This window comes from Papaver somniferum, chromosome 6 (assembly GCF_003573695.1).
Source record: "Papaver somniferum cultivar HN1 chromosome 6, ASM357369v1, whole genome shotgun sequence".
Lineage (NCBI taxonomy): Eukaryota > Viridiplantae > Streptophyta > Magnoliopsida > Ranunculales > Papaveraceae > Papaver > Papaver somniferum.
The window spans coordinates 124150171-124171796 of record NC_039363.1 but is presented as its reverse complement, the minus strand read 5'-3'; the positions used below and the strand labels follow the sequence as shown (position 1 = coordinate 124171796).

The 21626-nt window shown below is 36.5% G+C and overlaps 2 protein-coding genes across 3 annotated transcripts; both read left to right on the top strand.

Annotated features, from left to right (window-relative positions):
- Nucleotides 1–1094: 1094 nt before the first annotated feature.
- On the top strand, nt 1095–3851 carry LOC113289152 (protein YeeZ-like). 2 transcript variants are annotated; one of them, XM_026538340.1, is made up of 9 exons: nt 1095–1236; nt 1361–1487; nt 1603–1695; nt 2204–2282; nt 2401–2482; nt 2579–2618; nt 2723–2857; nt 2931–3068; nt 3434–3851. In XM_026538340.1, the coding sequence occupies exons 2-9, from the start codon at nt 1414–1416 to the stop codon at nt 3714–3716; spliced, it is 924 nt and encodes a 307-aa protein (XP_026394125.1). In that variant the 5' UTR covers nt 1095–1236; nt 1361–1413; the 3' UTR covers nt 3717–3851. The 2 variants fall into 2 exon arrangements, with proteins under 2 accessions (XP_026394125.1, XP_026394124.1); XM_026538339.1 differs by having other exon boundaries at nt 1120–1487.
- A 4064-nt stretch (nt 3852–7915) lies between these two features.
- LOC113291437 (cyclase-like protein 2) lies at nt 7916–20478 on the top strand. The gene is made up of 6 exons (XM_026540972.1): nt 7916–8455; nt 19274–19318; nt 19497–19569; nt 19776–19870; nt 20054–20121; nt 20353–20478. Exons 1-6 carry the CDS (start codon nt 7924–7926, stop codon nt 20476–20478), a joined length of 939 nt encoding a protein of 312 aa, XP_026396757.1. The 5' UTR covers nt 7916–7923.
- Nucleotides 20479–21626: the final 1148 nt, after the last annotated feature.

Genomic DNA, 21626 nt, shown 5'->3' with positions numbered 1-21626 from the left:
TGAACGGTTGATAGTTCAACTGATGTGGCACCCTATTCTCTGTTTGGTTGTATCTGGTAAGTGTTCAGTTAAGAGCTTATTCCAATTTTCTTCGTCCATTCCCCCTGCCTGATTATGAATCTTTCAACCTCATTTTTCAATAATCTGTTTTCGTCATTCTCTTTCTCGATGGATCATCCATTATCTGGTTGTCCTACAAAACGTCAAAACAATCTAACAAGACCATTAACCTTTTCATTTGCTACTGTTTTTATCCTAACCCTAATTTATTTTGTATCCAAATCAATCTTTGATTGCATTATGAAGCCTAATACTGCCAGTACTAATCAAGCGTCTGTTGATGCAATCTCACTGTTCCTACAACAACGATGGCAACAGAACTCACATCCAAAACTGGAAAACCCTGTTGTTAAAAACCAACATTTTGATCGAGATACAATCAAACCCGAAAAACTATGATGTCCAACCATCAAAACAAAAAACGACAAGAACATCTCTTTTTCCTAATAAAAAAAAACAACAGATCTCAACAATCTACTAATTAAATCGATCAAAATTAAGGAATATAAATGTTTCAAACGCGATTACATACTGTTAAAGTTAGTTCCGTAGAGGTTTTTCATTCATGCCAAACACAATATGGAGTCTCCTTAACTGCCACGAAAGAAATGATATAAACCATCAGTTACAAAAAGATCTAATGGGTTGTAGGATTTGTCAAAAGCTTTTGTTAAACAGTTTTGTTACAGGAACCTGACCCATTAATTAAACACTCGTAATGATTTATTTTAATTACAAATAATCACAATCATGGATTTAACTTTTCTCAGAATGCATCCTGACCACTCCTTATCTAGGCTAAGTTGCCCATACTTTGTTTTATATTCTTGATAAACATGATTTGTAGTTATAAAACACAAACGGCTCAATAATCTTCACTTACATGGACAAGACCCTAAGCTGAAAATTGAAAAATAAACCGTCTAACCTTAAAAGTAAACCATGGCAACTTTCGGCTCTACTCCTCGACCATAAACAAGTTTAGTGAAGTCAACATGTGCCAGCCACATCATGAAGCCCTTTTAAGTAAAGAAATGTCCAAAGGCCAAACACAAATTGGACACTCGACTCTCCGTTCATTCTGGCTCAACACTCTATAAACAACCGAAAACTCAAAATCAGAATTTGATCTTGCTGGAGTGAACTCCTGCTATGGAAATATGTAACCATATCCAGGTTCGTCTGTTTTCTCCTAATTCACCCCTTCAATTCCGTGTCACACCTCAAAAATTTTATTTTCAGAAAGCTTTAATACCAACAACTCTTTACACTCGACGTCTCATTTGTAAATCATCATCAGAACTGAAGAAGACGGAAAAAGAACAAATTTCGGAATCTAGCAGCACCAATTCGATGGTAATGTGTATATTAGGTATGGGTTTCGTTGGAGAGTTTGTTGGGGAACGATTAAAGAAAGAGAACTGCTGGTATGCTATTAACAGTTTTGAATTTTTTTCCCAAAGTTCTGCCCTAATTGCCTAAGATTAACTTGGAATTAGGATACTATACAAGTAATTTTATCATGGATTTGGTTTGTAACAGGAAGGTGTATGGGACTTGTACGGGTTCAAGTAAGAAGAAGGAGCTTGAGATGTTGGGATTTGATGTTGAGATCTTCAAAACTGGTGAAACTGAGTAAGTTTTTTCATTTCAATTAGTTTTGCATTTGCAGATGTTGATTAGCCTTATTATGTCTTTCTGTTGCTCAATTTATTTAAGATTTAGATTCATTATGAAATCTTCTATGTTGCATACAAATTGACTATAGTTGCATCAGCAAATAGGCAAACCCAAACATTCAAAATATTATTTCCTCAGACCAACTTTAATCAGTATTCCGAATGAAGTAACAAGAAAGGCGCAGGGCGCAAGCCTATTGTGTATCGTATATGTTACTCATCATTTGAAAGTTAGCCAAGTACTACTCTCTTTTTGAAGTCAAGTCTGTTTGCTACTCTTCTAAGATAATTTAACAAATCATAGTGATATAATCTGCATATTTGGTTGATTGTGTGGCAAGTGTTAAATCAAATAGAACCACTTGAGTGTATTAGTTAAGAGTTGTTTCAGCTTTATTACATTAACTCTGTTGTCTTTTTTTTTGGTTTCCTCCTTATCTTAAGATATTTCGTTTCTTTTTCAGTCTCTGGAGCCTAAATAGTTTGCAACAGGCTACTCATCTTCTTGTCTCAGTACCTCCTATTGTTGGTATTGGTGACCCGGTAAGTTTAAGAAATTCTGTTAGGGAACTGTGCACTTTCTGTTGGTATTACACCTCTGTGTTAAGCTCCTATCTCATTACTCGTGCTATCTCTTTTATGTCTGCGTATTTCTGTACAGGTGCTTTATCATTATGGTAACCTTCTGAGAAGTAGGCTAAGTGGTGGAAAACTTCAATGGATATGTTACTTATCATCAACAAGTAAGCTTACGTTACATTAAGACTCCTATTGATGCCGCCGTCTTATGAATGGTTGTTTGTGTTGAGCTTGTGAATGTCATCTTAATGTGAATCCAGGTGTTTACGGAGATTGTGGTGGAGCATGGGTTGATGAGGAGTAAGCATTGTTTCTAAACCAAGTGGCTTTTGGCATGTTTATTGAAGTCGTAGAAGCTCAGCTCTATGTCACTGAAACAAAAATCGAAATGCTTCTAATGGCAGTTATCCGGCGAACCCTACAAGTGACTCCGCTAAAGCAAGATTGGCTGCAGAGGAAGGATGGCTGAGCATAGTGGATGATCTGGGAGTGTCAGTTCAAGTATTACGACTTGGAGGGATTTATGGACCAGGAAGAAGGTATGTGCCACAATTTCCTACCCCCGCATGTAGTTCCTCCTAAATTTCTGATTTTTTGCTGATTCTCTTGCAGTGCCGTGGACACTATAATCAAACAGGGGTCACTGACACAATCTCAGAGGTTGAGGGAAGGAAAGCATTACACGTCCAGAGTCCATGTTGCGGACATTTATCACGCAATTAAAGCCAGTATTGAGATTCCATCATCCAGGTATATGTCATTGTAAAAATGGATTCACTTTTTCGTGTGTTTCATCTTCTTGTCTAATTTTTTTTTTTTTTGTTATGAGATGTGTAAGTCATTACTTTTCACTTTTTTGAGTAGTCTTTTTTTCTTATTTGCTTTATCAAACAGCATTCTCTTGTATGATTTTTGAGTAGTCTTCTTTTCTTATTTGCTTTTCTTTATCAAACATCATTCTCTTGTATGATACTCTTGTTGTTATTCTCTTGCATGATATTCTTGTTGTTATCAATGTATTGAACACGGGTTTTTGTACTAGCTTGGTATATATATATGCACGATAATTTAAACGCACATAATGTTGAATTGATGATCATTGTTGGTTTTTGCAGGAGAATATACAATGTTGTCGACGATCTCCCAGCTCCTCGGGCTGAAGTATTTGCTTTTGCAAGGGATTTGGTGGAGAAAAGGTGGCCTGGGAAGTTTGAGCTTTACCCTTCTAACAATATTTCTGGTTATAACACTCCAAGGATCTCAAAAGCGACAAGCGGCAGAGGCGAGAAAAGGGTCCTAAATGATCGTATCAAGAAAGAATTAGAAGTGAAACTTCTCCATCCTTCATACAAGTCTGGACTGGAAGAGATCATCAACGTAATGGATTGCCCATCTTAGTGGCGGTAGGGTTAGGCAATTCAGGCTGCTTTTGTTAAACCTGAGCTAGAAACAAACCCAATTTATTAAGCTTTGCTGAGCCAGTTTACAACCCTGTACATCTATTAAAATTAGAACAGTTACCTTCAAATCATACGTCCTCAGTAAACTTTTTGCTGTGAGATGCCTTGAGCCCTCTGCTGAACGCTTTTTGAAAGATGAAACAGGATCCTTGTCTGCTTAGAATGAAACACAGGCAACCAAGATAGTGTGCTGCTACAGGAGAGACCATGACAATTGCTCGAGTATATCGTACATTCTGCATTATGGTCCTGTAGGAACGAATGCTTAAAAGTCCACAAAATCATTTTTTTCGCAAAATTCATGCTCGAGCTAAAAATCATCAAATTCTCATTTTGGTTACTCTATGCATCTGGTTCTGGACCTTCTGGTCATCCGTTAAGACTCCGCCACGAAAATTGTAGCACAGTCAGGTTTAAGCATATGGGAACCCCTTAACAAACCAGGTCTCTGAATAACAGTGTACCAAAAACAGCCAAAGGTTCTGGCCAGGGTCCACGAAATTGTTTATACTTCAAGGGTCCGCAATTGGCAATTGAGAAGCAAGAACTGAACTTGTAAATGGCGCCAATGAAATGAAATAAAACCCTTGTTCTCCCTCAATAGCCTAACTGAAGATGATGGAACTTCTCGTCCTCCCGCATGCACATATATCAAACCCTTAATTGACGTTCCCTTACAACAAAATTCACCAGAGACTAATTTCTTCTTCTCGTCTCTTCGTAAGTAATCCTTGTTCTTAAGTTTATACTCTTATTTGATTCAGTTCATATGTTTGAGCTTAATTTCAAGATCCCTATGTTGTTCGTTGCATTTTGAGTGATTAGGCTTTTTTTATTTATTTAATTTGTTTGCTAGGTAGACAGTAAATGTAACTAGAAAGACTTAGGGATAAATGGAATGCATAATATGAGAATTTCTTAGCATTAGGGTTTATAATAGCTCTTATCATTACTACCTGACTGAGTTGGTTGGGGGCATTGTAGTTCCAACAGCAATAGGTGACAAGCATATGAGAGTTAGGTTCAAAGGGGGTTCATGTTTAATACAAATGCAAACAATCAGTAAGATTCAGGTCTAAACCTCAATAAAGAGGAGAGAGGATGGCTTAGAAGATGTGCTATGGAATTGAATTCGAGAAAATATTTGTGGAATGAATATGTTCACAGGTCTAAACATTATGATTGTATATATTAGTATGAATCCATTGCTAAGCACCTAACTAACAATAAATTTCCTTTGGCACTGATGAAACTTGAAACTGAACTGAGTTAGATGTGATGTATACTTGTTGCTCCTGAATTTGTCATGGCAAAAGCTGATATTGTTGTTATAATAGTTAGTTGGTTCATCAATATGATGTATTTAGGATGCAAATTAGCGTGTGGTGGAACTGGCCTTCCACATTAAGAAGTAACAATAGATTAGCACATGAGTGTTTGCATTTCATGCTTCGCTAACATATATTCGTTTAATGATGATTATAGTTGTGACTAGCTTTTGAGACTGATTGTATTCTAACTATGGTTTCTAGCTGAGAATAGCTCAACTGGGTCTGCTGCTGCTGCTGAAGCTTCTGAACTTCAAGATCAGCCAACTGCGGGTAAGAAAAGAAAATCTCCTAGCACCGCATCTGAAGCATGGGCGCACTCCACACAACAGTTGCAGCTAGTTATAACTATGATGCTTGTAGGAAAGCTTTAATGGAAAGGGTTACTGAATATGGGATGCCTTTTGAAATGGTTGAAGGAGAAGAGTTTAAGGCAGTTTCCAAAGTCCTTGATCCTGGATTTGAGGTCCCATCTTGTATGACTATTTATCGTGATGTTTTGTCTCTGTATTTGTCTGAGAAGCAAAAATTGAAAGATTATTTTACAGCAAGTCGTCAGAGAGTGTGTCTCACAATTGATTCATGGATATCCATCCAAAAGCTTAATTATATGTGCATAACTGCTCACTATATTGATCAAAATTGGAAGTTGCACAAGAAAATCTTAAATTTCTGCCAGGTTGGGAGTCATGAAGGTGTAAACATTGGTAAAACTCTAGAGAAATGTCTGTTGGAGTGGGGAATTGATAAGGTGTTCACTGTGACTCTTGATAATACTAGTGCTAACGATATTGCTCTTAAATATCTGATGGATAGTGTGAACAGTTGGAACACTGCAATAATGAAAGCTGAATTCATGCAAGTAAGATGTGCTGCTCATGCACTCAGGCTTCTTGTAAAGGATGGTCTAAAAGTGTATCATCAGTCTATTACCAGAATCAGGGCAGTGGTGAGGTATGTATTGAGTTCTCCTTCTAGATTGGGAAAATTTAAGCAATGTGTGGAGAAAGAAAAGATTGCTTGCAAAAAGGGTTTAGTTTTGGATGATAAAACTAATTGGAATTCTACGTTATTGATGTTAGAGGCAGCTGAAAAGTTTGAAAAAGCTTTTGCAAGGTTAGAAAGGGAAGATTCTGAGTTTTATACAAAGTTTTGTTCTAGCACTTCTACTTCTACTGTTGATAGAGAAGCTTCCGCTCATGGCAAAAAAACTTCTAGTTCTGGCAAAGACATGTCTCCTTTAAGAGCTCCATGTGCTGAAGATTGGAGCTGTGCCAGAAATTTTGTGGAGTTCCTAGATGTAGTTCTTGATGGTACTGTTAAGTTTTCTGCACCTACGTATGTTACATCAGATTCCTTCTTGTCGAATCTTTGTGATATTCATGATTTGGGAATGGAGTTTAACGGTGAAGACCCATTTTTAAACAACAAGGCTAACAAAATGTTCAACAAGTATATAAAGTATTGGGGAAAATATGAAGACATGCATCCTTTCTTGTTTATTGCTGTACTGCTTGATCCAAGAGAAAAAGAAGTCGGATTAAAATTTTATCTTGGTGAACTGTGTGAAAAGGATGAGGATTTGTTAGTAAAGATTATGTGCAAGGTGAAAAGTAATCTTGGGAAACTCTACGAAGAGTATAAGTTACTCTATTCAGGTCCAGAGATTGTTGGTTGCGACACAGAACGTCAAGCTTATAGGAAACGGAGGAGAAAAATTAAAGAGGAAAGGTTTAATGTTGAGTACAAATCAGAGGTAGACAGGTATTTGGAAGAACCATGTGAGAGAACTCGTGCCAACTCTCAATTTGATTTATTGGGCTGGTGGAAGACCCGTTCTCCCTGGTATAGTATTATGTCCTGCATTGCAAGGGATATACTGGCTATACCTATGTCTTCTATTGCATCTGAATCAGCTTTATTTACTGAAAAGCGCATTCTTGATCCGTATCGAAGTTCTTTATCTCCAAGGACAGTTGAGGCCTTGATTTGCACGCAAAACTGGTTACATTCAACAACATATCTTGATCTTTCTAGCTTAGTGGATGATGTTGATGATATTGAAACAGGTAAGATATCTTTTTCATTCGTGTTTATAATTATAATTACTTGTTTTCTTTTCATCTGATTGTTCACGTTTACTTGTAGATATTCTAGGTCCGGTAACTAATCTTACCTATGAGGATGAGAAGAATTATAAAGGGGATTTGGAAGAGAGGATAAACTGAGACGAAAGATTGCACCTTTGGTTTCTTCTTCTAGTGATGTTAGAGTATGTGTTTGTTGCATTGATATTGTGGAACTTATTATTTGTATCAGATTTCAATGTGTGTTTTCAAAGTATCAGCTTTGTTGTATCTACTTGACACATTTATAAGTAAACAACAAGGTTTACAACCGCTGTGCAGTTGTTTATACATTGTATGTAGGGAGTCTATATTATTGGACCATCTCGGTCCACAAAGAGTTGCATATGTCCAGTCTGTAACCTCAATTATAAGCTTACCAGACACCTAAATGTTCACTGAATCAAAACTCTTGAAGTAGGTGGTATGATTTCGGCTCTACACCCACTCAAATGATTCGCTCGACACAAGGAATCCCTTCTTCCACGGATGTACGTCTGTATTCCAGACTCGACAACAAATGATATGCGAGGATAGTGGGACGAAATCTTTTCTTGTAATACAAAAATGAAAATAAACTCTTGGAGTGGGCACGGTGACTATGCATTTATACCTGCTCCAGTGATTCACTTGACAAACCATATAAAGAGCACGCCAATATAGACATTCAACTGCATTATTACACCAACTGATGCTTCAACAAAAAAAAAAAAAAATTACAACTGTGAGGCATTCAACTCGATCCCCATTGAAAAGACAAAGGCTAACGATAGAGCTGAAGACGATGAGGCTGAATAGCAATCCTCAGTTGATTATGCTACTATGTGCTTCTGTTGTGGTATCCTTTGCGGTGATCTCTTCCTCTGCAACATCAACGGAAGCTTACCCATCTGATACTTACAAAGCTTGGAGTAGTGATGGTGAGGCTGAAATCACTATGGAGCTAGTCCCACCAAGAAGGGAAGTTCATGGAGGAGGAAGAATTATTGATATCAGTCACACTTTTAGAAGTACTATGCCTAAGTGGGGATCATCTGAAGGATTAGGCCAGTTCTTGACAATACATGACGGTGACAGTATGAATAATGGTTCCAATGCTAACTTTTCTGAGATGAAGTTGCCTATACATACTGGAACCCATGTTGATGCGCCTGGACATGTTTTTGATCATTATTTTGATGCTGGTTTCGATGTTGATACACTTGATCTTGACGTCCTCAATGGTATACATCTCTCGCTCACTCCCTAGTTTCCTTTCATATTTGTTTAATAAATTACCGTTCACAAAATGTTTTTCTTACAAAAATCTTTAATTGAATATAGTTTCTTAATGGAATTAGATCAGCTAAAAATATTTTAAAAAAAATGCAAATTTGGTAAAGTGAAGAAGTGATTTACAAAAAAAAAAAAAAATTGACTTTTGCACCATGAACATAGAAACTAATATGCAGGTTCCATCCGAGAACACCTTATTACAGATAGAAAACCTCGCGTTTTTAGGGGCCACTCAAAAGGATTTAGGGACCAACAATAAAACAAAAAAGGTCACCCAAAGGAAAAATGTAGCCAGCCCTTATCTCGCGTAATTCGTAATGGCAAAATTACCCTTATAGATTTTGAGGATATGATAACATTTTTATCCTCCGATGGCAATCGGAAGCCAAAATATTACCCAGACTTCCGATTGTAGTCGGTGCAGTATTAGAATGATTTCTGTTTTATTTTTTCCATTTCTTTTTCATTTTTGAGTTGTTAGAGTTATAGAGAAGAAGGTTAAGGAAAAAAGGGAAAACCCATTTTATCACTACAAAAATGGATGGATATGAAGAAGAAGGTGAGAATCATGGCGAAGAACAAAATGTTGAGGGTTCACGACCGTTTAGAGAAGACGATTTGGGGTATATGTTGAATGATCCAAACTTTTGTGGAGAGGAAAACCTAGACGACCCTTTCATGGAAGAAAATGGAGAATCGCCTGATATTGAAGCTAACGATGCATGTAAAACACAGGTATTGTGTTAAGAAACTCAAATACTCGATTTGTATGCGTTTGTGTGCTTTTGTAAACAAGAAAAACCGATTATTGCATGCATTGAATGCCATGAACTACCCAGATTCGGTAGATAATTTCTCGAATAAACTTACGAATATAACACACTGAGTACCAAATATGTATATTCGGTAGTTCCAAGATAGTAGTTTACTGCCGAATATGAGAAAAAACCCCAAACTGGTTTTCCAAAAAAATCTACATTCGGTAGTTATGTAGAGTTATTTACCTCCGAATGGCCCCAAAAACGAATTCCTCAAAAAATTTCAAAACTCAGTATTCTTATCCTTTACAATCGTTAATAGTTTAACATTATTTGACTGCCGAATATAACAGTGGCCTCAAAATAAAATTTCCGAAAACTTTAAAATCAGATGTTTATCGATTAAAGTTATCTCCCGGTTATTTATATTCGGCTGTTTTACTATATATTTTAGATTCCGATTATATCATTTTTTGCACTCAGTAAACTGTGTACATTCATTTGCATAAATCGGGTGTTTTGGGTAACCGATAGGATTCCGAATATAGTATATTCGGCAGTTTGACTTATTTAATAACCTCCGATTATTGTATAATAATTTGTTGCTTTCATATGCAGGCCGTTGAAGAGTTTGTTGATGATTTCTATTTGAGGCCCGACACTTCCCTATACTATGCAAACGATTTGGTATACTCATTACTACTTTTCTTTTTTTTCAAAATTTATATGTTAAATGGTTATGCTTATTAGATTTGTTTTGTTTTATGCACGTTTAGACATTTGGAAGTAAGAAGGAGGCAAAGGAATGGCTTATGAACAAGGCAAAAGATAACATGTGTGTGGTAGTTCAAAATAATCATGTTAGTGACACTCGATTTGAAATGATTTGTGAGCGAGGTGGGACGCGAAAGAGTCACGAGGGAAAGAATAGTAAGTACGTACGGAAGACGAATATGAAATACCGAAGCAATACCAAGAAGATAGGATGCCCATTTAAGATTGTCTTCTATAAGCCCGATGGTATTAAATGTAAAGAGTATAAAATGTATAAAGTTGATAATGGTTGTCACAACCATGATGACCCGTAGGATTTAATTGGACATGTAATGGTTGCCAAGTTAAAACCACATCAAATGCAGACGGTGAGGTCTATGCGGATCCAAAAAGCGAGTGCGATCTTAAGTAAAATAAAGGCAGACGACCCCGACAACTTGTCTTCTTTGTCTACAATTAAGTCGGTCTTAGCTACGATCAAAAGGACTGAATGGGATGGTAGAACGGTCATGCAACAATCGGAGTGGTTAGCGGAGTTACACGGCTACACCTTGAGAAGGGAAGAAAAGGATGGTATAGTGGTTCGTATTTTCTTGGCACATCCCGAAATGATCCAATTGGATCAATGCTTTCATCAAATTTTGTTGATAGATGCTACTTATAAGACAAACAAGTATAACATGCCGTTGTTGAACATTGCTTGCCATACTTCGGACAAAAACACGTTTACGATTGCATGGGGTTTAATGGATCATGAGAACAATGTGAGTTTCATTTGGATGTTGGAGACGTTGAGGTCCATTTATAACGGTGATAATTTTCCAAGGGTTATTGTAACGGATAACGATCAAGCCTTAATGCATGCAATAGCGGTAGTGTTTCCGAAAGCCCAAAACTTGCAATGTACGTGGCACATTCAATGCAATCTCAAAACCAATTGCCATCATCATTTCCAAGCTAAAATTCTCAAGTAAGTCAACCCAATGTTGTCGAAGAAGTTGTTGAGCAAATGAACGCCTCGCAACAAACCCAACCAATGGAAATTCTTACTATAAAAGAGGACAAAGGTACTCTTCGTTGCCCTAGAGATCTTAATGGAAGACCAAATCGATCCACATATACAATATACAAAGAGTATTTGGAACAACTCCCTCCACTTATCATTCCATTTGTTTTGTCGACTGACGAGGTTGATGGGGATGGAAATTGTGGGTTTCACGTTGCTACGGAACAAATGGGTTACTTTAGAGAGGCGGATATCGAAGATGTCACCCAATGCCAATATTTAAGAAATAAGATGGAGGTAAAACTAGTGAAGGACAAGGTTTTTTATATGGAGATGATGAGGCGAGGAGATAGATACGACAAAGAACAAGAGTTCAAAGACTTAGTTGCGCGTGTGAAGTGCCGAAAGGGATTGAAGACAATCGGATCCAAGTATTGGATGACAATGCCTAAATTTGGATATCTCCTAGCGGACGTTTTGAATTGCGTGGTACATTTCTTTGTTCCTCCTATGTATGGACTTAGCATGACGTTTGCACCCACAAGAACGGCTTGCGACGAGTCGGATAAAGATAGAAGAATCGTAATGGCATTTGTGAATGAAATGCATTTTATCGGTTTAAGAGTAAAGAAAGATTGTCCATTACCTCCGTTGAGTAAGTGGCACGATTACTTCCCGATGAACCATTGCAAGGATTGGTGAAACAATATGAGTCCAACATGGTTGATTGGGATCGCGTTATGGACACAACTTTCCCGCTGAGTTACTCGAATTGATCCCCTCGGATGATGACGATGTTTGATCGTTTTTTTTTCGAACATGTAATTTGTACAAGTTTTTTGGATTTTTTGTGAAGGTATATGATTTAATCGGTCGCAAATTAAATCGTTAATGATACACGTTTGATTCCGATATTCTTTGATACATATTCCGAATATATAATCGGTAATGATACACGTTTTGATTCTGAATATTATAATCGGTAGAACTCTTAAATATCTATCTACCGATTTGGTGTATTTCGAGGCACGGCTATAATTTTTTTTGAAACTATGTAATCGGAACAACAGTATTATAACACTTCAATCCGATTAATCATATTCGGGAATTCCATATTTTATCAAACCGCCGATTAATATTAAAAATTTGAATTTACAGCACTCAAACATCACATGTTATTCTTTTTTCCCAGTCCGAGATGCAACAATCAACGCGGCTTCGAAATGTAGAAACGACTCTCCTCTCCACTTGGAATAAGCATCTTGTGCCGCAAACCTGTCGTCTCTGTGCCTAGCAAGAATACGGTTGTACTCGGTGCACAATTTTATAACATGGTGCACCCTTGAAGAAACATGGGATGGTTCATAATTGTGGCGTGGCTTCTTGTACTTACCAACAAAAGGACCCAATGAAACGTTAATCCAAAATATACGATCGTCCTGCTGTTCTTTGGGTAGATCTTTCACAATGTAATAATTTTTTATCCATTCGGTCTCTTCCTCAACTTGTTTTAATCTTTCTCTATGATGGAATTGTTCTTCACCTCGCTTCTTAGCCTTGATTTCCTCTTCCTCCTCCTTCGTTGCCACTAACGATGGTTTAATTTTTTTGGGTTGTTTGTTCCTTTTTTGTATTTCTTTTCCATTGCTGCAATTGATGTAGTTGTTCGCTTGCATCTTCGAAGTATGTTGTCGATTGATGATGGACTTGCCATTGAAAAGGTTTTTCATTCTGATTTTTTACTCAATAATAACTGAGAGGGGTTACCCTCCTTATATAGATTAGAGTTCCAACGGCTCTAATTTTTGAAAATATGGCCGTTGAGGTTTCTGAAAATATGGCCGTTGAGGTTTCGTATCAATGATGCACTACAATCGGTTGCTAACGATACACGTATTCCCTCCGAATAAGACATTCGGTAGCGAACTTAAATTTTTATCTACCGATTAGGTTGGTATTTCTAAAACGACTATATTATTCGGAGGATAATTTTTTTTGTAAAGTCCCGAATGTACGATGGCCCAAAAATCAGAATTTGGGAAAAACTGATACTTTTCAAATTTTGAACTTGAAATAATCGGAAGTTAACTTAGTTACCAAACTTCCGAATATGGGGTCTAACCTTCTATATTGGCCCTTGGAACCACCTAGAGCCATGGCATGGTTTGTTTTGAACTTGTAATATTCGGAGGATAATTTTTTTTGTAAAGTCCGAATGTACGATGGCCCAAAAATCAGAATTTGGGAAAAACTGATACTTTTCAAATTTTGAACTTGAAATAATCGGAAGTTAACTTAGTTACCAAAACTTCCGAATATGGGTGTCTAACCTTCTATATGGCCCTTGGAACCACCTAGAGCCATGGCATGGTTTTGAACTTGTAATATTCGGAGGATAATTTTTTTTGTAAAGTCCGAATGTACGATGGCCCAAAAATCAGAATTTGGAAAAACTGATACTTTTCAAATTTTGAACTTGAAATAATCGGAAGTTAACTTAGTTACCAAAACTTCCGAATATGGGTGTCTAACCTTCTATATTGGCCCTTGGAACCACCTAGAGCCATGGCATGGTTTGTTTTGAACTTGTAATATTCGGAGGATAATTTTTTTGTAAAGTTCCGAATGTACGATGGCCCAAAAATCAGAATTTGGGAAAAACTGATACTTTTCAAATTTTGAACTTGAAATAATCGGAAGTTAACTTAGTTACCAAAACTTCCGAATATGGGTGTCTAACCTTCTATATTGGCCCTTGGAACCACCTAGAGCCATGGCATGGTTTGTTTTGAACTTGTAATATTCGGAGGATAATTTTTTTTGTAAAGTCCGAATGTACGATGGCCCAAAAATCAGAATTTGGGAAAAACTGATACTTTTCAAATTTTGAACTTGAAATAATCGGAAGTTAACTTAGTTACCAAACTTCCGAATATGGGTGTCTAACCTTCTATATTGGCCCTTGGAACCACCTAGAGCCATGTGGTTTGTTTTGAACTTGTAATATTCGGAGGATAATTTTTTTTGTAAAGTCCCGAATGTACGATGGCCCAAAAATCAGAATTTGGGAAAAACTGATACTTTTCAAAATAATCGGAAGTTAACTTAGTTACCAAAACTTCCGAATATGTACACACAAATCATTGTCATTTGAACTTGTCTAACTTAGTTACCCAAACTTCCGAATGTACAACACAAATCATTGTCATTTATCTGCTCTTCTTTACTTTACGACCGTGACTACCTCCCAGTCCTGCACGACCACGGGTTTGAGCACCTTCAGTTGGAGCAGCTTCATTGGAGCGCTTCAGTTGGAGCATTCAGCGCTCGATGAAGCTCGAGTTCTTTTACCCGTCTTTGATACTGCCACCTTGGGCGATGCCTCTTCGTGACTTTCTCCCCAAACTGGGCAGCATAATCTTCGTTATCCATATTATCAACTAGATCTCTAGCCTCTTTGATCTTCTCAGCTGGCATGGGATCTCCGCTCTTCAGGCATGCAGTTAACATTTTGGAAACACGCTTGAACCTATTCACCTGTTTTTTATACGTAATGACATAACATCAAACGGTAATTACCTAAGATTTATAGGAATAATATAAAATGAACAAAAATATAAGAACACGCACCAGTCTATCATAACCAGCTGGTTTGTCTTTGATGATACAATTATAACTTGAACCCGCCGCAGTAGTGTTGGATTTGATTTCACGGATAACCAAAGGATGTGATACCTTGTTATACCAACTCATATAGTCTGGAGAATTTTCATCACCTCGGGTGGTTCGTCTACCAGTGTCGATAATGAAGTCATTCCTCTTATCCCAGTTATCAAGAACAGTAGGTGGGCCTGTGTGAACAATCGTGAGATTATCACCACTAGAAGAGCACAACTCCAACTCCAATTTGTAGTAATCCCCCATTTTCTCCACAGGTTGATGTTGTATATACCCGTGTTGTCGCATCACCCTAGAGGGGTTATACATCACATATCCTGTGGGGTGCCACAATGGTCCAAAATAAAGGGACAAGTCCGACCGAACATTTATATGCCCACTGGCTCGATCTTCCTTGTATGGATCAAAGCATACGTCCGAGGCCTTCAATTGGTCCAAAATCTCCCTCATGCGAATCAACTGCTGCTCTTTTGTCCTAGAACGGTTGTCTTCAAATATATACTTTGTTCCTCTAGGAGTACCTTTGCACCACCCCGGGTTCTCTCCGGCCAACTTCAGGATAGGGAAGTGGTCATAGATCCATGCCTATATACATAAGAAACCAAGTTTTAGTAAATAGATTGTGTATATTCGGTAGTAATTTCCAAACATTATTTCCGATTATAATAATCGGAAATAAAACTGAGTACCTATCCACCGAATACCAACATTCGGAAATAGATATGGATCATTTCCTACGAATATGCGTCATTTGGAGTTCAGTAACCTATAGTTTTTTGGCCTGTATATTCGGTTCTAATATCAAAAGAATATTTCCGATTATATATAATCGGAAATAAAATAAGTACCTAGCCACCGAATAACCATTCGGAAAAAGAGATGGATCATTTCCTACCGAATATGCGTCATTTGGAGTTCAGTAACCTATAGTTTTTCTGGCCTGTATATTCGGTTCTAATATCAAAAGAATATTTCCGATTATATATAATCGGAAAACAAATAAGTACCTAGCCACCGAATAACCAACATTCGGAAAAGAGATGGATCATTTCCTACCGAATATGCGTCATTTGGAGTTCAGTAACCTATAGTTTTTCTGGCCTGTATATTCGGTTCTAATATCAAAAGAATATTTCCGATATATATAATCGGAAAACAAATAAGTACCTAGCCACCGAATAACCAACATTCGGAAAAAGAGATGGATCATTTCCTACCGAATATGCGTCATTTGGAGTTATGATATGCATCATATGTATTGTCTACCGAATAACTATAGAGTGAGTTATAGAGTTAAAGAAAAAACCTGCAATAGAGCCACGTTCCCGGCAACTTGGCAGGTTCCTAGCCTCGAAGCCTTTCTCAACTCTTCCATCAAGAATGCTAGGCATGCCGTGCCCCAAGAATAGTCACCGACTTCATGGAGAGGATCCAAAAGTTGTATAAGGTTGGCGTCGATCCGGTTGCCAGAAGTATTGGGGAATATGACACATCCCAATACACAAAGGAGATATGCGGTGGCAGCGTGGTTCACTTGCTCATCAGTTAACGTTCCATTCTTTTCCTTCTCCAAGGTGCCTCGAACATATTCATCAAAGCTGTAATGTTGATCTGTCTTGTTCTGTAACTTGCATGCCTCCTAAACTCTGTTGTTGTTGTCTCTTCATCCCAACCTAAGCACTTTTTAGTTAGAGCATAAAGTTGTGCCCAACTTAACTGCTTTGTGTAGTTAAACTTCACAGCTGTGCCTTGGTCGGGAAGGTTAAGAATCTGCACAACATCATCCGGAGTAATCGTCATCTCCCCAAACGGCATATGGAAAGTATCGGTCTCAGGATACATTCTCTCCACGAACGCCGATATGGCCACACGATCATGTTCCAACAATGAATTCTCGGCGGCATTAGCTAACCCCGAGTTGGCAACAATTGACTTGAACCTTTCACATTCACCGGATAAAGGCCATGCAAGCATTTTTGTTGGTGCGGCGGTAGGTTTGAGTAGACGGTCCGATCTTGATGATCTATTAAAGTACATAAAAAATCCTTAATACAAATATACGATATACACATAGACAAGACATTAACAAAAATAGTAATTTTATTACCTCGTTTCGTATATTTCTCTGGCCCATGATCTTTGTATCCAAATAACAATCTTCCTCCATCCGCCGGTAGCCCAAGGATTGTGCCTGCTGGAATAACCCTTCTTCTTCAAGTGCTGAGGGACAAGATGTGATGCTTTCTTAGCAATATCCTTCTTTACACCATCTTTTCCTTTTTTGGCGTTTTGGGTACCACTTGGTTGTCCTTCTTCTACTCTTGGCACTGGATCAACTGGTTTCAATTTCATGGTGGGGTGTAACTTGTGGAGCAGTTGGTTCTGCACTTTGTTGAGCGGCTTGTTCAACACTTGGTTGCACCCCTTGTTCACTGCCTTGTTGTTCTACACTTTGTTCAGCACTTGGTTGCACTCCTTGTTGACTGCTTTGTTCTTGTAAGCTTTGTTGAGCACTTGAATTATCTTTGGCACTCCTTTCCCTCCTAGCACTAGTTGTCGCTTTCTTCCTCCTTTCTCGACTTTGTCTAAACAACAAAGAAAGGAACAATATTTACAAACTATACAATCGGAAGACAAAGTATGGAAATATAACCCGAATGTACACATTCGGACGTAAAAAGAAACATACTGTTTCCCGAATACAAAACAATCGAAAGCTAACTAAACATATTTACAACCGAATATGCATCAATTGGAGTTCAGAAGATCTAAATTTTTCATCCTACACAATCGGAAGCAAAAGTACAAAACTATAACCCGAATAAACAAATTCGGAAGTAAGAAGACACATATTTTTCCCGAATGAAAAACAATCGGAATATAACTAAACATGTTTACAACCGAATATTCATCAACTGGAGTTCAGAAACTCTAAAATTTTATCCTACATAATCGGAGGTATAAAACATTATATTGTCTTCCGAATAAATACTCGCCCCAAAATGGGATTTTTCCTATATCAGAAATTTTGAGATTTTTTCAATATATATATATATATATCGGTAGTGAGTGTACTTCCGAATACTGTGTGTCTACTTAAATATATTGGGGAGCCAAAAATTTCATTAAACTACCGATTATTACCAGTTTGTATCCAGGAAGATATGGCCAACAGTATTCGGCCGATAACCATCAAATATTTCTCCCGAATACTGTCGATGTTCTTGAGAAATGAAGAACACGACTACATTCGGAAGTAAATAAGCATGAATATCGCCCGAATCTGGATAAATAACCGAAAACCCTAGAAAATTTCTTTCTCGATTCGTCGAATTAAAGTGAAATAAACCCCAAAAATGATAGATTCTTACCTAATTGGGGCCATTTGAAGTTGAGGAAGTGTTTGACTATCGGAATCGCCACCACCGACTACATCGACGGGTACTTCTTCTTCGCGTTCTTCTTCATTTGTAGCAAGAATTTCTTTATTTCTTGCTAAAATCCCAATCTTTGGATCGATACCCCGAGCAACGTTTTTGGTTCTAGGTCCGTGGGTTTCATTTCCCTTATCCATTGTTTTATAAACGAATCGACGATGTTTTGATTTTACGATTCGCGGCGATGTTTCGGTTGAACACAAGAACGAGGGAAAAAAAAATTTTCTTCCACAATCGGAAGATAATATGAAACTGGAAGAAGAAGAGTTGAAATGAGTAGAATTTTTTTTGATTTGGTTTTTATACAGTTTTACCAGAAGGGCATTTATGTAACTTCAATATCATATAGGGTACCCCTTAACTAGAGTCTTTGGCTGGGTATAAATTGATGGCCCCTAAATCCTTTCGGGTGGCCCCTAAAAACGCGAGTATAGAAAAGAGTTAGTACAGTAAATATAAAATAATAGGTTTCAGACCACCCAATCCTCTTATTTTAAAGAGATATTATATGATAGATAATTTAATAATTTATTATTTTATAGATATACTAATAACATATATTTAAATTAATTTTATTATTATTAATAACATATTAATTTAAATAACAATTTCTAAATTTTTGAACTTGAACAATTGTGGTTTGATACAAAGTACCTAATATGTGCACCCATTGACTAATTTGATAGAAGTTTCTAGATAATAAACCATTGGGAGTCGTAGGTATTATACTAATCACAGACCCTAATAAAATACAAATAATATTTAACACATAATTTATGGTTCATTTTAACATATTATGATAATTATTTTTTATTTTTGTAATAGAATTATTATATTAATGTTTAATGAGAACTTTCGGAATGTGTTATATTATAATATTATTGAATTTATTATTTTAACACTAAGAGCCCGAGTCAGGACCAACAAATTTTATTATTTTACCAAAACTTATATCATCGAGTATTATATCAAAAAAAAGTTTTATTGTATGTCTAATGAACTTTTTTGCTCAAAGGATCATTTCTTAGGCTAGTTTTTCCTAGTTCTTTGGCATTAGCATGTCCATGGAACTTGATAGTGCTATGGTTTTTCTTTAATGTTTGGTTCTAACAGGTCCGGCATTATTAATGGATGTTCCAAGAAACAAGAATATAACTGGTAATTTCTACTAAAATCGTCTTTATTATATTCAAATATTAAACTTCAATTACAGCGATATGCTAGAATAAGCATGGTTCATTTAAACTGTCAATGTAAATCTAAATAACATTAAAAGTTGTGTGCATCAGCTGTCATTGCCATGGGTTTTCTAATAAAAGTTTCTCCACTCTTACAGGTGAAGTTATGAAATCCTTAAACATCCCTAAAGGAGTTAGTCGTGTTCTTTTCAGAACATTAAACACTGACAGACAATACATACTTTTCACATTACCATTTTCTTGTTCTTGGTATCGATTTTTTTTAAAGAGGCTTCATTTTGCCCGTTCCCGTATCTATCTGACATTGTTCCCTCATAATGTGTCCTTTTGATCACGAACTGTACTAGAATCGGTAAGATTGTTATAATCGAGTGTAAATGTCAATTAAAATCAATTTTGTTTTTCCGACTCAGGAAACTCATGTGGAAAAGTGAGTTCGATACAAGCTATGTAGGATTTATGAGAGATGGTGCAAAATGGCTAGTAGAAAACACTGATATCAAGCTAGTTGGTAAGCCGTTTCGTATCCACGATATTTTTTTTTCACAATCAAATTATACAAATATGTTGCTATGTTCCCTTGCACGTAATACCAATACACACTTCGTTAGTCAACATGCTATTTTCATTTGCATTTTCTACTTGCAAAACAATTGTGCTGATGGTTCAATAAATTTATTGTGAAATCTAAGAGTTGATTACTTATCTGTTGCTGCGTATGACGATCTAATTACTTCTCATCTTGTTTTCCTCGAAGGCAGGGTAAGAAAACTCTTTATGTTTCAGGTCTTGTTGCCATTATATCAAGTTCCCCTATTATGGAGTGTCTGCTTAATTACAATAAAACCTATATGTTTCTTTATATAATTCTGTATCTGGATGATTAACGAATGATTTGTCGTTGACGACAATATGGATCATTTTACCGCTTAGGAATTTTCAAGAAACATTGGTGTTGAACATGTTTAACAGTGGCCTCTTAAATACTTTCAGGAGATCATTCTTGTGGAAGGCCTAAAATTGGATGACGTTAAGGCAGGAATGTACAATGTGCACTGCTTGCTGCTAAGGTTATTTGGTGCCGAGGGATCACCAATACGATGCATTCTCATCAGATGATTGTCTCTGATGTTTTTGTGCAAGTTTATTGTAATCATTAATAATTCCGTTTTTACGGTTATGCACCTCTATAGTTATAATTGGTTTTGATATAGTAGTTTGAATCAGTACCTGGTTTTGATATAGTTGTAACGGTTATGCACCTCTCCGCTGTAACAATTTCAATTGTACTGCTGTATAACTAGAAAATAAGCTACTTGTCCAAAGGAACGCCTACGCCATAGTATAAAAATGATGAATTTGCATTGATTAAGATTTCCACTTCCACACGGCAAAATTTGTCGCGCAACTTAACATTGTCAAATTAAATGACTCTGCTTTATATGACCTTCGATCTATCTAGTGGCCTGACCGAAGTTTGCTTAGATACCAAATATGCTCAACCAACAAGACCTTTGGCCCAATAAAGATTTGGGGAACTGGACTTTGACAAGTCTAGCTTGTCCTCTACGTATCTCAACCGAAATTGGATTAGATAAACATAAATCATCTTCTTGATTGTATGATAACTACGAATTGCAGTTTTTTATGATAAGTACAGTAAAATCTCTAAAAAATAATAGGTTTCAGACCACCTAATCCTATTATTTTGAAGAGATTATATAATGAATAATTTAATAATTTATTATTTTACAGATATATTAATAACATATTAATTTAAAGAACAATTTCTAAATTTTTGAACTTGAAAAATTATGGTAAACCATTGGGAGTCGTAGGTATTATACTAAGCATAGACCCTAATAAAATACAAATAATATTTAACACATAATTTACGGCTCAATTTAACATATTATGAATTTTTTTTTTCTAATAGAATTATTATCTTAGTATATTATATTTGGGACCTATTAATGTTTAAGGGGAACTTTTGGAATGTATTATATTATAATATTATTGAATTTATTATTAACACTAAGAACCCGAGTCAGGACCATAAAATCTTATTATTTTAGCGAGACTATTATATTATCGATTATTATATTAAAACAGTTTTACTGTACGAATCCAAGCTTAATATATTTATTTTTTAATTATAAATAGAGATTGTATTCCAACACTAAGCTACATATTTTCTTCTTTTCTCCTTTTTCTTCTTTCTCTTATGATAATCTCGTGAAAGCTCTTTCTTTTACTCTGGTGTCATA

Excerpts from the sequence above, each read along its gene's own strand:
- LOC113289152 (XM_026538339.1), top strand. The coding sequence starts at position 1,213 with ATGGAAATATGTAACCATATCCAGGTTCGTCTGTTTTCTCCTAATTCA. Across the intron at positions 1,488-1,602 it reads TTAAAGAAAGAGAACTGCTG|GAAGGTGTATGGGACTTGTA; the intron begins GTATGCTATTAA and ends GGTTTGTAACAG. Across the intron at positions 2,619-2,722 it reads GGAGCATGGGTTGATGAGGA|TTATCCGGCGAACCCTACAA; the intron begins GTAAGCATTGTT and ends TTCTAATGGCAG.
- LOC113291437 (XM_026540972.1), top strand. The coding sequence starts at position 7,924 with ATGCTTCAACAAAAAAAAAAAAAAATTACAACTGTGAGGCATTCAACT. Across the intron at positions 8,456-19,273 it reads TGATCTTGACGTCCTCAATG|GTCCGGCATTATTAATGGAT; the intron begins GTATACATCTCT and ends TGGTTCTAACAG. Across the intron at positions 19,319-19,496 it reads AAGAAACAAGAATATAACTG|GTGAAGTTATGAAATCCTTA; the intron begins GTAATTTCTACT and ends CCACTCTTACAG.